The sequence below is a fragment of the Ursus maritimus genome, unplaced genomic scaffold (genome assembly GCF_017311325.1).
Source record: "Ursus maritimus isolate PB19 unplaced genomic scaffold, ASM1731132v1 scaffold_17, whole genome shotgun sequence".
Classification (NCBI taxonomy): Eukaryota; Metazoa; Chordata; class Mammalia; order Carnivora; family Ursidae; genus Ursus; species Ursus maritimus.
In genome coordinates, this window is record NW_024424119.1 from 36886010 (window position 1) to 36899484 (window position 13475).

Here is a 13475-nt window from a genome sequence, read left to right on the forward strand (position 1 = left end):
CCCACAAAATTTTAAAGATAATTATGTCAGGAGAAATGCTACCAGCTTGGACTGAAGGAAATAGATCAGTACAAAACGAAGAGAGGCTTTTGAATCCCCAAGCTTCCAGAGGCAAGGAACAGGCTGAGAAACTATGCAGCTACAAACATGGTCTACCTCTCATGAGCGAGGATGGCTTAGAGGGCAGTGCTAAGAGCCATGAAGAATCATTCCCAGGCCTCAGGTCTTAATCAAGGTACTGCTAACCTGTATCTAGGTGGGTTTCAGAATACTGCAAACCAGTGACTCCTATTCCTGTTTCCCATTTTCAAACAGAAGTATATGGCAGTTATCCTATGCCTATTTTCCTGTTTTGTTTTGTTTTGTTTTGGGGGGGGGGGGGTTGTTGATGTTGTTTTAACAAATTGTCCATAACGATTATCCTCTGCTTGTCCTACCACTATAAGTTGTGTGTTTGGGAACAGATAAACTGTCACTTTAGCTCACAGGGTTTCAGATCAAACGGAACTATACTCAAGGAGCTACACCTAAGGAACTACACGGACAAGAAGTCTCATCTGAATCAGAATTAGGTGCCAAAATCTTGAATCTCCAGCTGATATCATAGAGGGATGAGACTTTTAGGAGGACTGGCATGAAGGTTGTTTGCAAATGGAAAGAAAGTAAACAATTTGTGGCCAGAGGGTGGAGTGTGGTGGTTTTAAAATATGCCCACAAATTCTTTGCTATTCCTCCCTTCAAGAGGTGGAATCTTGTTCCCCTGCCCTTGAGTGTGGGCTGAACTTTGTGAATCACTTCTAACTAATAAAGCGGAAGTGACAGTATGCTACTTGTGAGGGCCGGTCATAAAGACACTCTGGTTTCAATCTTTCTCTCCCTCTGAGGTTATTCACTCTTGGGGAAACCAGTTACCATGTCATAAAGACGCTTGACCAGCCTGATGCAGTCTGACATGACAACTGAGTGAGGCCTCTGACCAGCAGCTAGCAAGAGTCTGAGGCCTCCTGCTTACAGACACGTGAGTAGTCTACAACCAGACAGGTACAGCACTCACAAATTCCTGACGCACAGAATCTAAGATAACAAATGTTTGTTGTTTCTAAACATTAAGTTTGAGGTAATTTATTTTGCAACAGTAAATAACTAATACAATCTCCAACTTATGTATTTTTAAAAGAACACTCTCTTCCGGGGGAAGAATAGATTGATAAAGTGGCAAAAGTAGAAGGAGGGAGACCAGTCAGGAAACCATGCCAATAGTCCAGGTAAAAGATGATGCCAGCTTGGGGCACGTGGGTGGCTCAGTCAGTTAAGCGTCTGACTCTTGGTTTCGGCTCAGTTCATGATCTCAGGGTCGTGAGATCGGGCCCTGTGTTGGACTCCATGCTCAGTGTGCAGCTGGCTTGAGATTCTCTCCCCCCTGCTCACACTCTCATGCTCTCTCTCTCTCAAATCAGTAAGTCAACAAAATCTTTTTTTAAAAAAATGCCAGCTTGAAATAAGGCAGCAATAGTCAATATAGAGGAAAATGGATAAGCTGGATTGCTTGATGGATTAGATTGGTGTTGTCAAAGATGACCCCTAAATGTGTGGTAGAAGAAACAGGGTGCATTGGCATAACACTAACATCTCAACATGGGAGGCACAAAAAAGTGTTTTTGCACAAATAGTTTAATCCTCACAATGATCTAAGCATGCAGGCCCTACTTTATCCCCTTTCTACAGAGAAGGCAACTGACATTAAAAGATGCTTATTTAAGGTCTCATAGCTATTAAAAGGTAAAGCCAAGATTCACAGTCAGACAATTTGACTCAGAGACCGTACTTTATTTTTCCAGCTTTACTGATATGTAACGTACATATAACACTGTGTAAGTTTAAGGTGTACAACATGATTTGATGCACATATACACTGCAAATGGTTCCACAATAAACTACAAATGATTGCCACAATAGTTAGTTAACACCTCTATCACCTCACATAATTATTATCATTATTTTTTTGGTGGTGGTGGTGGTAAGAACATTTAAGATCTACCCTTTTAGCTACTTTTAAGTATGTAATACAGAGTTCTTAACTATAGTCACCATGCTGTACATCAGATCCCTAGAACTTATTCATCTTATAACTGGAAATTGGCACCCTTTGACCAACATCTCCCTATTTTCCCCACCACATAGCCCCCCACAATCACTGTTCGACTCTGTTTCTGTGGGTTTGGCTTTTGTAGATTCCACATACAAGTGAGATCATTTGGTATTTGCCTTTTCTGTCTGATTTATTTCACTTAGCATAATGCATTCAAGGTCCATCTACATTGTAGCAAATGGCAAGACTTCCTTCTTTCTCATGGCTGAATAATATTCCATGGTATATTTATACCACATCTTCTTGATCTATTTATCAATAGAATGACGCTGAGGTTGTTTCAATATCTTGGCTATTGTGAATAATACTGCAATGAACATGGGAGTGCAAATATCTCTTCAAGATCCTGATTTCATTTCCTGAGGATATATACCCAAAAGTGGGATTGCTGAGTCATATGATAGTTCTATCTTTAATTTTTTGTGGACCTTTATGCTGTTTTCCATAGTGGCTGAGCCAATTTACATTCCCATCAACAGTACATAGGCTTCCCTTTTCTCCACATCCTCACCAACACTTGTTTTCTTGTCTTTTTTAAAACAGCCAGTTCTAAGAGGTATGAGGCAATATCTCACTGTGGTTTTGACCTAGCATTTCCTTGATGTTTAGTGATGTTGAGCATATTTTCGTAAACCTTTTGACCATTTGTCTTCTTTCAAAAAATGTCTGTTCGGGGCGCCTGGGTGGCACGGTCGGTTGAGCATCTGACTCCTGGTTTTGGCTCAGGTCGTGATCTCAGGGTCATAAGATAGAGCCCTGTGTTGGGCAGTGCAGAGTCTGCTTAAGACTCTCACTCCCCCTCCTTCTGCCCCTCCCCACCCCACTCCCACTCTCTCTAACAAATAAATCTTTTTTAAAAAAATTCAGTTCCTCTGCCCATTTTTAAATCAGACTTTCGTTGTTGGTGTTATGGAGTGGTATGAGCTCCCTATATATATTTTAAATGCTAACCTCTTATCAGCTAGATGGTTTGCAAATACATTATTCCATTCTGTAGGCTGTCTTTTCACTTTATTGATTGCTTCTCTTGCTATGCAGAGCTTTTTAGTTTGATGTACTCCCGTTTGCTTATTTTTGCTTTTGTTACTTGTGTTCTTGGTGTCATATCCAAAAGTCACTGCCGAGACCAATGTCAAGGAGATTTTTCCTTCTTTTATTCTAGGAGTTTTAATTTTAAGTCTTACATTTAAGTCATTGATCCATTTCTAGTCAATTTTGTGAGTGGTGTAAGATAGGGGTCCAGTTTCATTCTTTTGCATGCGATGATCCAGTTTTTCCAACACTACTTATTGAAGAAATTATCCTTTCTCCACTGGTTTTTCCTGGCTCCCTTGTCAAATATTAGTTTACCATATATGTATGGATATATTTCTGGCCTCTTGACTCTGTTTCATTAGACTATGTGTCTGTTTTTATGTTGGTGCCATACTGTTTAATTACTACAGCTTTGTAGTATAATTTGAAATCAAGAAGTGTGTTGCCTCTAGCTTTGTTCTCCTTTTCCAAGATTGTTTTGGCTAGTTGATGTCTTTTGTGCTTCCATACAAATTTTAGGATTGTTTTCTATTTCTGTGGGGAAAAAATGCTTTTGGAATTATGATAGGGATTGCACTGAGTCTATAGATGGCTTTAGGTGTTACAGACATTTTAATAATATTAATTCTTCAGATCTATGAATATGGGCCATCTTTCCATTTATTTGTGTCTTCTTCAATTTCTTTCATCAAAGTCTCACAGTTTTCAGTTCCAGACCCTTTACCTCCTTGATTAAATATATTTTTAGGTATTTTACTGTTTTTGATGCTACTGTAAATGGGATTGTTTCATTTCTTTTTCAAATATTTTGTTGTTAGTGTATAGAAACACAACTGATTTCTGCATGTTGATTTTTTTATCCGGCAACTTTACTAAATTCATTTATTCTCTCTCCCTCTCTCTCTCTCTCTCTCTCTGTGTGTGTGTGTGTGTGTGTAGTCTTTAGGAGTCTTTGATCCTTCCCCACACCAGACAGACCCTAAGGAACTCTTAGAACCACCTGGAGAACAGAGGACTTAATCACCATTGACTATTCCAAACAACTAACTTGAAAGAAACTCTCGAGTGAAAAGGAGTTTAAGTTGTTTATTATCAAAAGCTTTACATTTTCAATTATATAGAAGAGATCATCAATTAGGCTAAAATGCCAACTATCGTCCAGTTCTGAAATGCACATTTTGTTTCACTACAAGCATCTTCCCCGGTGCATAATTAGGTGTGGCTGTCTTCCTTTTACTCAAAGCAGGCTAGGAAAATATTCAATCCAAATACAGGTATACATTTGAAATGGACATATACAGGAGCCAAGTCAATTTAGAAAATTCCTCATTAAAGGTCGATTTATATCCTTAAATTATTCTCAAACTTTTTTAAAGGGAGTTTCAAAAAGTTATACATGTTGATTGTTTTTAAAAAATAGGAAATGGGGTGCCTGGGTGGCTCAATCAGTTAAGCGTCTGCCTTCAGCTGAGGTCATGCTCCCAGGGTCCTGGGATTGAGCCCCATGTCAGTCTCCCTGCTCAGTGGGGAGCCTGCTTCTCCCTCTGCTGCTCCCCCTGCTTACGTTCTCTCATTCTGTCAAATAAATAAATAAAATCTTTTTTAAAAAAAGGGAAATATAGGAAAGACTAAAGAAATAACAATTACTCATTATCACACAACCCTGTGAGCATTTTGCCATAATTTTTCTCAGTCTTATTTTATACATAAACACACAGTTTTACAAAATTGAGATCACACTTCAATTTTCTTGTCATGTGAAAAATAAGACTAGATAGCATTTAACACTCAGGCACTATCCTATGAGTTTTATGCGTGTTAATTCATTTAATGCTTACATCTCTATGTGACGGATACTATTATTACCCTCATCTTACAGATAAAGACCTGAACCTTGAAGAGGTAAAAAATTTGCCCAAGGGCACAAAGGGAGTAAGTTGCCTATGCTGTTAGTAACTACACTGCTTCTTTCCTCTCAGGATTATGCTAAAGATCAGGGAAAAGACAGTTGGTGAGAGTGCCTTGTAAATTATATGTGCCAAATAAAATTTTAGCTATTATACTACAAAAATAGAGGCATATTAAATTGAGACTCACAACCTGAAGATGCCCTGACCCCAGAGTCTAGAGTATGTGTGAATGAACTGGAAAAAGGAGGGCAGAAAAGCATCCCATGGGGAAAAAAGAGCATCTGACACATCGGAGAATTCTGCTGTAGAATAAAAGAATAAGAACTAGGGCTTATTTGATACCTTCTAACAAAGGGTGTCAAGAAGTATCAATCTCCAACAAAATATATCTTAGCAGTTAAGAACATGAACTCTGGCTTACTTTGCCTGGGTTTGAATTCTGGCTCTGTCGTGTGACAATGTGGCAAGTCATCTAACCTTTCTGTAACTCCATGTTCTCATCTATACAAACAGGAATAATAGTACCCATTTCACAAGGTCATTGTGGGGAATACATTAGTAAATAAAGTATTTAGAATAGTGTCTGGTATATAGTAAACATCGCACAATTGTTAGATATTACAGTTTACATTTTAGAATCTCTCTTCTTTCCTCATGTTTGTGACGTTATTCTTATTTTCTAGAATAGCTCACAGCAATCTCTTCAGTGAAATGGATTTTCTTAGTTTACTTACTTATTTTGTGGGGAAGCAAGAAAGCAAGTGACGACCAGGAAGAAAAAAAGATGGTAGTAGCCCAGATAAAAGAACAATGGCTTAATTCCCTGGGACCCGAAAAATAAGGGAGCCAGGCTAGTACAGAGAAATTTGTCTCTGGGCTTAACTCATTAGTGAGTTTTCAAAATAATTAGATACAAAAATTAGAGGTGCCTGGCTGGCTTAGTCGGTAAAGCGTGTGGCTCTTGATCTCAGGGTTGTGAGTTCAAGCCCCACACTGGGCATGGAGTCTACTTAAAAAATAAAAAAATTAAAAATAAATAAAAATTAAAAAATAATATATATATAAGCTAATTAGCTATAGAAACCAGTATGGAAGAAAACACATAAAATCATGGGAGATGCTTTAAAAGATTCAGGAAAAAGGGCACTTTCACTTACTTTATGTGTGTTATGTTTGCAAGTAAAAAAACACATATATTCACATACACAAATCAGCAAAGAGGGCCCCACACATAGTCTATTCATCTTCAGTTAATAAGACAAGGATCCTGAAAAGCCTACAGGACAGTACAGAAAGAAACGGAAAGACAAGGTGAGCTACCTTAGAAATGTGAAGGGTCTGTACAATGGCGAACGGTAAATCTATCAGAGACAGGAAAAGACTAGTGGGTGGTAGAATAACATTCCACACTAGGGTGGAGTATGTGGCAGACATCCCTGTTCCCTTCCTTGGATAAAAACATTTTAAGACTGGGAGTGGGCATTTTGACAGGAAGAATAAAATGATGATGATGATGATGATTTTTTTAAAGACTTTATTTGAGAGAGAGAGAGAGCACGAGCAGAGGGGAGGGACCAGAGGGAGAAGCACACCCCCGGTTGAGCAGGGAGCAATCCCAGGACCCTGGGATCATGACCTGAGCCACAGGCACACACTTAACCAACTGAGCCACCCAGGTGCCCCAAGAACAAAATGATTATTAAAGAAGGTGCAGAAAATGTGTTTGGGACCTAACCGAAGGCATTTTATTTTTATTTATTTATTTATTTATTTATTTATTTATTTATTTATTTATTTATATTTGATGCACACCCTTTTTTTCTTTTTAAAGATTTTATTTATATATTTGACTGAGAGAGACAGCCAGCAAGAGAGGGAACACAAGCAGGGGGAGTGGGAGAGGAAGAAGCAGGCTCCAGCAGAGCAAGGAGCCCGATGCGGGGCTCGATCCCAGAACCCTGGGATCGTGCCCTGAGCCGAAGGCAGACACTTAACGACTGAGCCACCCAGGTACCCCAAAACCAAGGCACTTTAGACTGTCTGAATTAGAAAATATATAACAAATGAATATATATAACATATATGTGCACAGTGTAAAGAAATGGAAGACATATGCACCCAGCACCAAGCTTAACAATATTACCAGTACCTCTGACAACCCACACGCCTTGTGGGTACCTACCTTTCCACATCACCTGCCTCCCTTTCCCCAGAAGAAACCACTATCCTGATTTTGTGCTCATCTCTTCCTTATTATTACTGCACAGATGTTATATCCCTAAATGATATATGGTTTCATTTTGCCTGCTTTTGAGCCTTTAATTTTTTTTCACTCAACATTATGTTTTTGAGATTCATCCATACGGATAATTATAGCTGTGGTTCATTCATTTCACTGCTGCATCGTATCTCATTGTATGAACATAACACAATTTACTTAAACATCCTACTGTTAAAAGACATTTAGGTAGATTTAGGTAGTTTCCAGTTTGGGGCCACTTGAAGTAAAAACAAACAAAAAACTATCAACATTCCAATCCAGGTCTCTAACACACATGCAGGACTTTCTCTAGGGGTTTAGATTTTGGAGTAGAATAGCTGGGCCATAGGTAATACCCACCTTCAAGTTTAGATTACATCAAACTGTTTTCCAAAGTTGACATTCCCATTGGCTCCACATTCCTCACCAATACTTGTTCTCATTGTGGTTTTAATTTGTACTCCACTGATTTCTGATAAAATGGAACATTTTATGTTTTTTTAGCCTCTTCCATGAGATGACTATTTATTTTTACCAATCTTTAACAGGTGATCTTTTTATTTTTGATTCATTGCAGTCTTTCATTTATTCTGGGTACCACCAGTCATTTATTGGTGATTTGTGTAGCAATCATATTCTCCCACTTTATGGCTTATCCTTTCAATTTTGATAAACAGAGGTTCTTCATTCTAATGGAGTCAAATTTATCAATCTTTGCTTAGAATTTTTACTTTCAGTTATTAAAAAATCACTTCCCACCATGAGGGGTGAAGATATTGCCCTTTTTTTTTTTCTCTAAAAGTGCTACACGTTTTCACTTTCATATTGATGTCCTTAATCTATCTGGAATTGATTTGTGTATTTGGTGTGAGACAGGGATCCAATTTCATGTGTTACTATTAGATAACAATTGTCTTAGCCCCTTTTTAAAAAGTTTTTCCTTTCCCCACTAACCAGCAGTGCCAATTCTGTGATTTATCAAGTTTCCACATATGTGTGGACCTGTTTCTAGGTTCTCTGTTTCCTTTCAGTGGTCTATTGCCTTAATTATGATAGCTTTATAATGTCTTAAAATCTTCCCACTTTGTTTCTCTTCTGGTTATTCTTGGCTCCGTGCTCTTTCATATAATTACAATTACTTTTTATCAAATTCTACTCAAAAAATCCTGTTGAAATTTTCATTGGAATTGTATAAAATTTATAGAATAGGGAAAATTGATATGTCTAGAACACTGAGTCAATCTAGTCATGGAACACTGTACTTTACTCCATTTATCTAGATCTACTTTGGCTTTCAATAAATTTTTAAAATTCTTGGGGTGTGCCTGGCTGGCTCAGTGTGTGGAGCATGGGACTCTTGATCTCAGGGTTGTGAGTTTGAACCCCATGTTGGGTGTAGAGATTACTTAAAAATAAAATCTTTAAAAAATATAAGAATTAAAAAAAATCTTTTCACAAAGCTTGGCATCTCTTTTGCTATGTATATACTCCCAGGAACCTCATTTTTTGCTGTAGTTTTTATTCTAAGTTTTTTTTTTTTTTTTAGAATTACCTTTTTTTTAATTAATGTAGAAAAATGCAGTTGACTTTAGTATCCTATATTCAGTGAACTTACCTACGCTTCTCATTTTTATGATTTATCTGTAGACTCTCGAGATTTTTTATTTTTCCTTCTCTCTTTACACCTTTCACTTCTTGTCTCATTGCACTGGTTAGGATTTCCAGTACAGTGTTGAGCAAAAGCTGCAATAGCACACATCCCTCCTCTTGTTTCTGGTTTTAAAGGAAATGTTTTATTTTTTTAGGACTTATTTATTTATTTGAGAGAGAGCAAGAGCACAAAAGAGCATGGGGTAGAGGGGCAGAGGCAGAAGGAGAGAGAGAAGGTCGAGCAGACTCCCTGCTGACCGTGGAGCCTGACTCGGGGCTTGATCCCAAGACCCCAAAGCCATGACTTGAGCCAAAATTAAGAGTGAGATGCCTAACAGACTGACCCACCCAGGAGCCCCAGGAAATGTTTATTTTAAATTTGACTTGTTGCTATGATGTTAACTATAGGTTTTCTGCAGATACTCTTCATCAGGTTAAGGAAGTTTTCTTTAATTACTAGTTTGATAAATGTTTTTATCATGATTATAATTTGAACTTAACTGAATGTTTCTTCTGCATCTACTGATAAGAACATGTATCTCTTCTAACATGTGAATACAGAAAATAGTACACATTTGTCTAATACTAACTCAATCATCCGTTCCTAGAATAAGGCCAGTAACTCAGAACTTTTTACTTGTAGAGTCAGAAGAGGTTAGATTATATCTGCTTAAAACTCACTAAATTTTATGATGCTAGTCTTACTTGCTCACCTTAAGACCGTCTCCTCTATGGCATCATTCCTGACTCATCCATGCCTTCTCTGAGCTCTTAGAGCATTTACTATTGATGTTATTCATTTGACAACTGGCACGTGTTAATTTATATATGTCCTGTCTCCCAACCGGACTACAAGTTCCTCAAGGAGCAGCTGGTAAGTACACAATACATGCTTACTTAAAATATTCTTGTGGATAAAATGGTGAAATATGAGTTGAATAATAATGCAGCATCCTTAAAAAAATGAGACTTCTGGACATGAATTTTCTAGAAAGCTGAAGTTTTAATCAGCTAATAGTCACTGAAACTTAAAAATCACTCTAAATTGTACTCCACACTTTCCTGCTTTGTTAGCAGTATTCTGGCCATGCTTTATTCATTTCTTGATTTTAAACAACGTCAACTGTTATTTGTTGAGTACGGGCAATCATAAGGAATGTCAGTTATGGTATCGTGCTAACGATACAGCTGTGGATACATAACATGTGGGATGCAGAACCTCAACTATGACCCTGAATGAATCTTTAACAAGGAAGGAAAAAAAAAAAAAAAGCTGGCATTTTCCCCCTTTGGCATTGACCTCTAGTTAACTCTCAGCAGCAATTCATACAATTCACAGATTCACACATTTCCTCCTCCACTCCACCCTCTTTTATCCCAGAATTACACAATGCAGAGCTGTAGGACTGATACATTTTTAGCAGTAATACTGTGAAAAGTTACCATTTCTCCAGATTACAACTACTTTCCACCTTGTTTTTCCATTGTGGATTCTCTTCTCTGTATCTCTTACTAGCTGACCTCATCACCGCTTCTAATCTCTAGAGAGAACACAGCATATGGTGTAACTAAGAGCACAGAATCTGGAACCAGGATGCCTGGGTTCAAATGCTAATTCGACATTTACAGTTCAAAGTCCCAGAATAAATTACTTAATCTCACTATTCCTCAGTTTCCTCTTCCATATACTGAGAATAAACACAGATCTACCTCATAAGATTGTTATGAGAATTAAAGGAGTTAATATTTATAAAGTGCTTAAACCATGGCCTAACATAAATAGTAAGCAACACATGTATTGTTAAATAAATGGATAGCATACTGTCAAGTTGAACTCCACCATTCTCTTATCACTCTTAAAACTACTACAGTATTTCTCATTTTGGGTTGTGGCTGTATTAGTGGTAGTAGTGGCATTCTTTGGGGGGAGAGGAGACAGTGTAGACATTATTAACAGATCCTAGCACTCCTTCCCCCTGGTCAGTGCCTCTATCAGACATGGAAGGGAAGGAGAGGGGGTGGAGGACTGTCAGGTGTATTCATTCCTGTTCTGTTAGCCAAGCTAAAGTGCACACAGGTATTAAAAAGGGGGGGGGAGCTGTTTATTTAATCGGCATAACAGGAATCTAGGGACATGTGTGACTGCTATTTTCAAATATTTGCAGGACTGGGACGGAGAAAAGACAGCATTTAAAATTCTATGGAACGGCTACAGGCTCCCCATCACTGAACATGTTTAAGCAGGAGACTGGTGACCAGGTGTAAGGATGCTATAAGAAAGAATTTTTAAATTTAGAGTCAGATAACCTTTAAGATTCCTTCTACCTCTAAAGTCTTGGCAATACTAGCGTGAGTCATCAAGACATTACCATCTAGTTGTGAGTCACACATCGCCAACGCTCTCCTGAAGGCACAGAATTCTTCACTCCCCACAGTGCTTGGCACATTACAACAGATCGAGGTGAGGAATTCTAGCCCTCAGGCTGCGTATAACTCGGCTCACAGTAACAAAAACTTCTCTAAAACTCAGCGCGTCAATTAGCTGATTCCAGACTTCTGTTATGACCAACAAATACAATAAAGCATACATCCCAGACGGGATTTGGCAAAAAGATGTGCATCCGGATTAACTATCAGACAGCGCTTCGCTGCACTCTTCCGAAGCCAGACAAAAGCGGCAGGTTAAGGGGCAGGGGCAGGCAGGGTGGCCCGGGGTGAATGGGCGCCCAGCGAGCCGACACGCGCAGGGGACAGGGACAAAGGCCTCGGGGAGAGCACGCTGGACTTGGAGGCCGGCAGCAATGCCCCGGCCGGAGTGGCCAGCAGTCGGGGTGTGGACTGGGGATGCGAACATCTGGGCCCCCGCAGGGTCCCCTCTACCTCGGGGGAGCCCGCGCGGGGCCCCTCGCTGGGCCCGGGGCCGCCGGAGCCGGAGCCCCAGGCGGGTCGCGCGGGGCAGGCCGGGCGGCGCACCTGCCCGCCCGGCTCTCCGGTCCGCACTGGGCTCCCCGCCCCTCTGCCTCCCCTGCCGCGCAGCCCACTCGGCCTCGCGGCCGGATTTCGGATGGTCCAGACCAAACGCCGCAGCCGCAACCGAGTCCGGTCCCCAAGCCTCAGACAGGCAGCCCGACCCGACGCCACAGTCCTGGTGCGGAATGTGGGGCAGCGGCTGCCTCCCGCCCGGCCCGACCCGACCCCGGGTAGTGCGAGCGGCCGCCGCCATCGCGGACCGCTGCCGGAGGGAGACGAGGGGCCGCGCCGGGAGCCAGTTTACCTGAGAGACCAGCGGGAGCAGCGTCTGCTCCACCGAACGAGTTTTGATCTCCAGTCCCGAGTCGAAGGCGAAGCCCGACGGGCCGGCGCCGCCAACGCCGGCCGGGCCCAAAGAGGCGGCCATGGCCCTCGGCCCGTCGCGCAGCCGGGACGCCGCCCGCCAGCAAGCACGCCCGCTGCAGCGGCAAAGCAACCGCGCCGCCCGAGGCCCCGCCCCCAGCCCAGCCGGGCCCCGCCCCCGGGACGGCCACGCCCCCACGCGCTCGGGTCTAGGGTCTGCCCTGCAGCCCCGCTGGGTCTGTCCCACTTCTCCGCTCCGACTCGCCCCCGCCTGGACGGATCAAACCAGACACCTGCGGGCTTCGAAGGGCTGTGTGGCCTCCTACCGGGACAAAGACAACGGTCTCTAGCAAAGCTTTTCGTCCTCCTGGTAGGTGACTCGTCTTAACTCCGAATTCCCACGAGAATTTCTAAAAGCTGAGCTAACTGGTGGAGCAGAATCAAAGTCAAGTCTGTTAGGAAGGGTCCTTTACCCTGAGACTGGAATTTTACCCGTAAAGCGTCTTTCTGGAGCTTTCCAGAAGGTCCCACTTGCCCCCTGGCTCCTCTTCCGACCCTATCTTTCTCACAATTTGGGCTGGATTGAGAATGAAACATTTGATAATGCAGTTTTAAGGAGTACCTGAGTACTTAGCAAGGAGGCAGGGATTTGGATACTTTTCAGGGTACTGCTTAAAATTACTCTTCAAAATGAAATTAACTAGAGCATATGGAAAAGCTTTTACCTACTGTTCAACACTATTACATTTTAAAACTACTTTTTTTTTCTTAACACACCCAGCATGGAGCCCAAGGGGGGCTTGAACTCATGACCCTAAGATCCAGACCTGAGCTGAAATCAAGAGTCAGCTTCCTAACTGACTGAGCCACCCAGGCGCCCCTAAAACTACTTTTCAGAATTACTTTTCCCTTAGGGCCCAGCACAGAGCAGTTTCCTAAAGGCTGTTTATTGACTGAAAAGATCATTAATGTATATTTCTGACTGAACTCACTTAAAGGTAAGGCTAGGAATCAGGGAGCCCCAACATGATCAGATGGGAGGGAGAGCTGAACACCCCTTTCCCCAGGAGTTCCAGAAGCAAAGCCAAAAGGAGGCTGTCAGAAACACATACAAAAGGAGGCTGTCAGAAATCCATGA

At 41.3% G+C, this 13475-nt stretch overlaps 1 protein-coding gene across 1 annotated transcript in view; it reads right to left on the bottom strand.

Annotated features, from left to right (window-relative positions):
* CTNNAL1 (catenin alpha like 1) overlaps positions 1-12451 on the bottom strand; it is a 59321-nt gene extending 46870 nt beyond the window's left edge. Inside the window, exon 1 of the mRNA XM_040631685.1 lies at positions 12279-12451. Within this exon, the coding sequence (XP_040487619.1) occupies positions 12279-12401 (123 nt within the window). The 5' untranslated portion in view covers positions 12402-12451. The remainder of the gene's footprint in view (positions 1-12278) is intronic.
* Positions 12452-13475: the final 1024 nt, after the last annotated feature.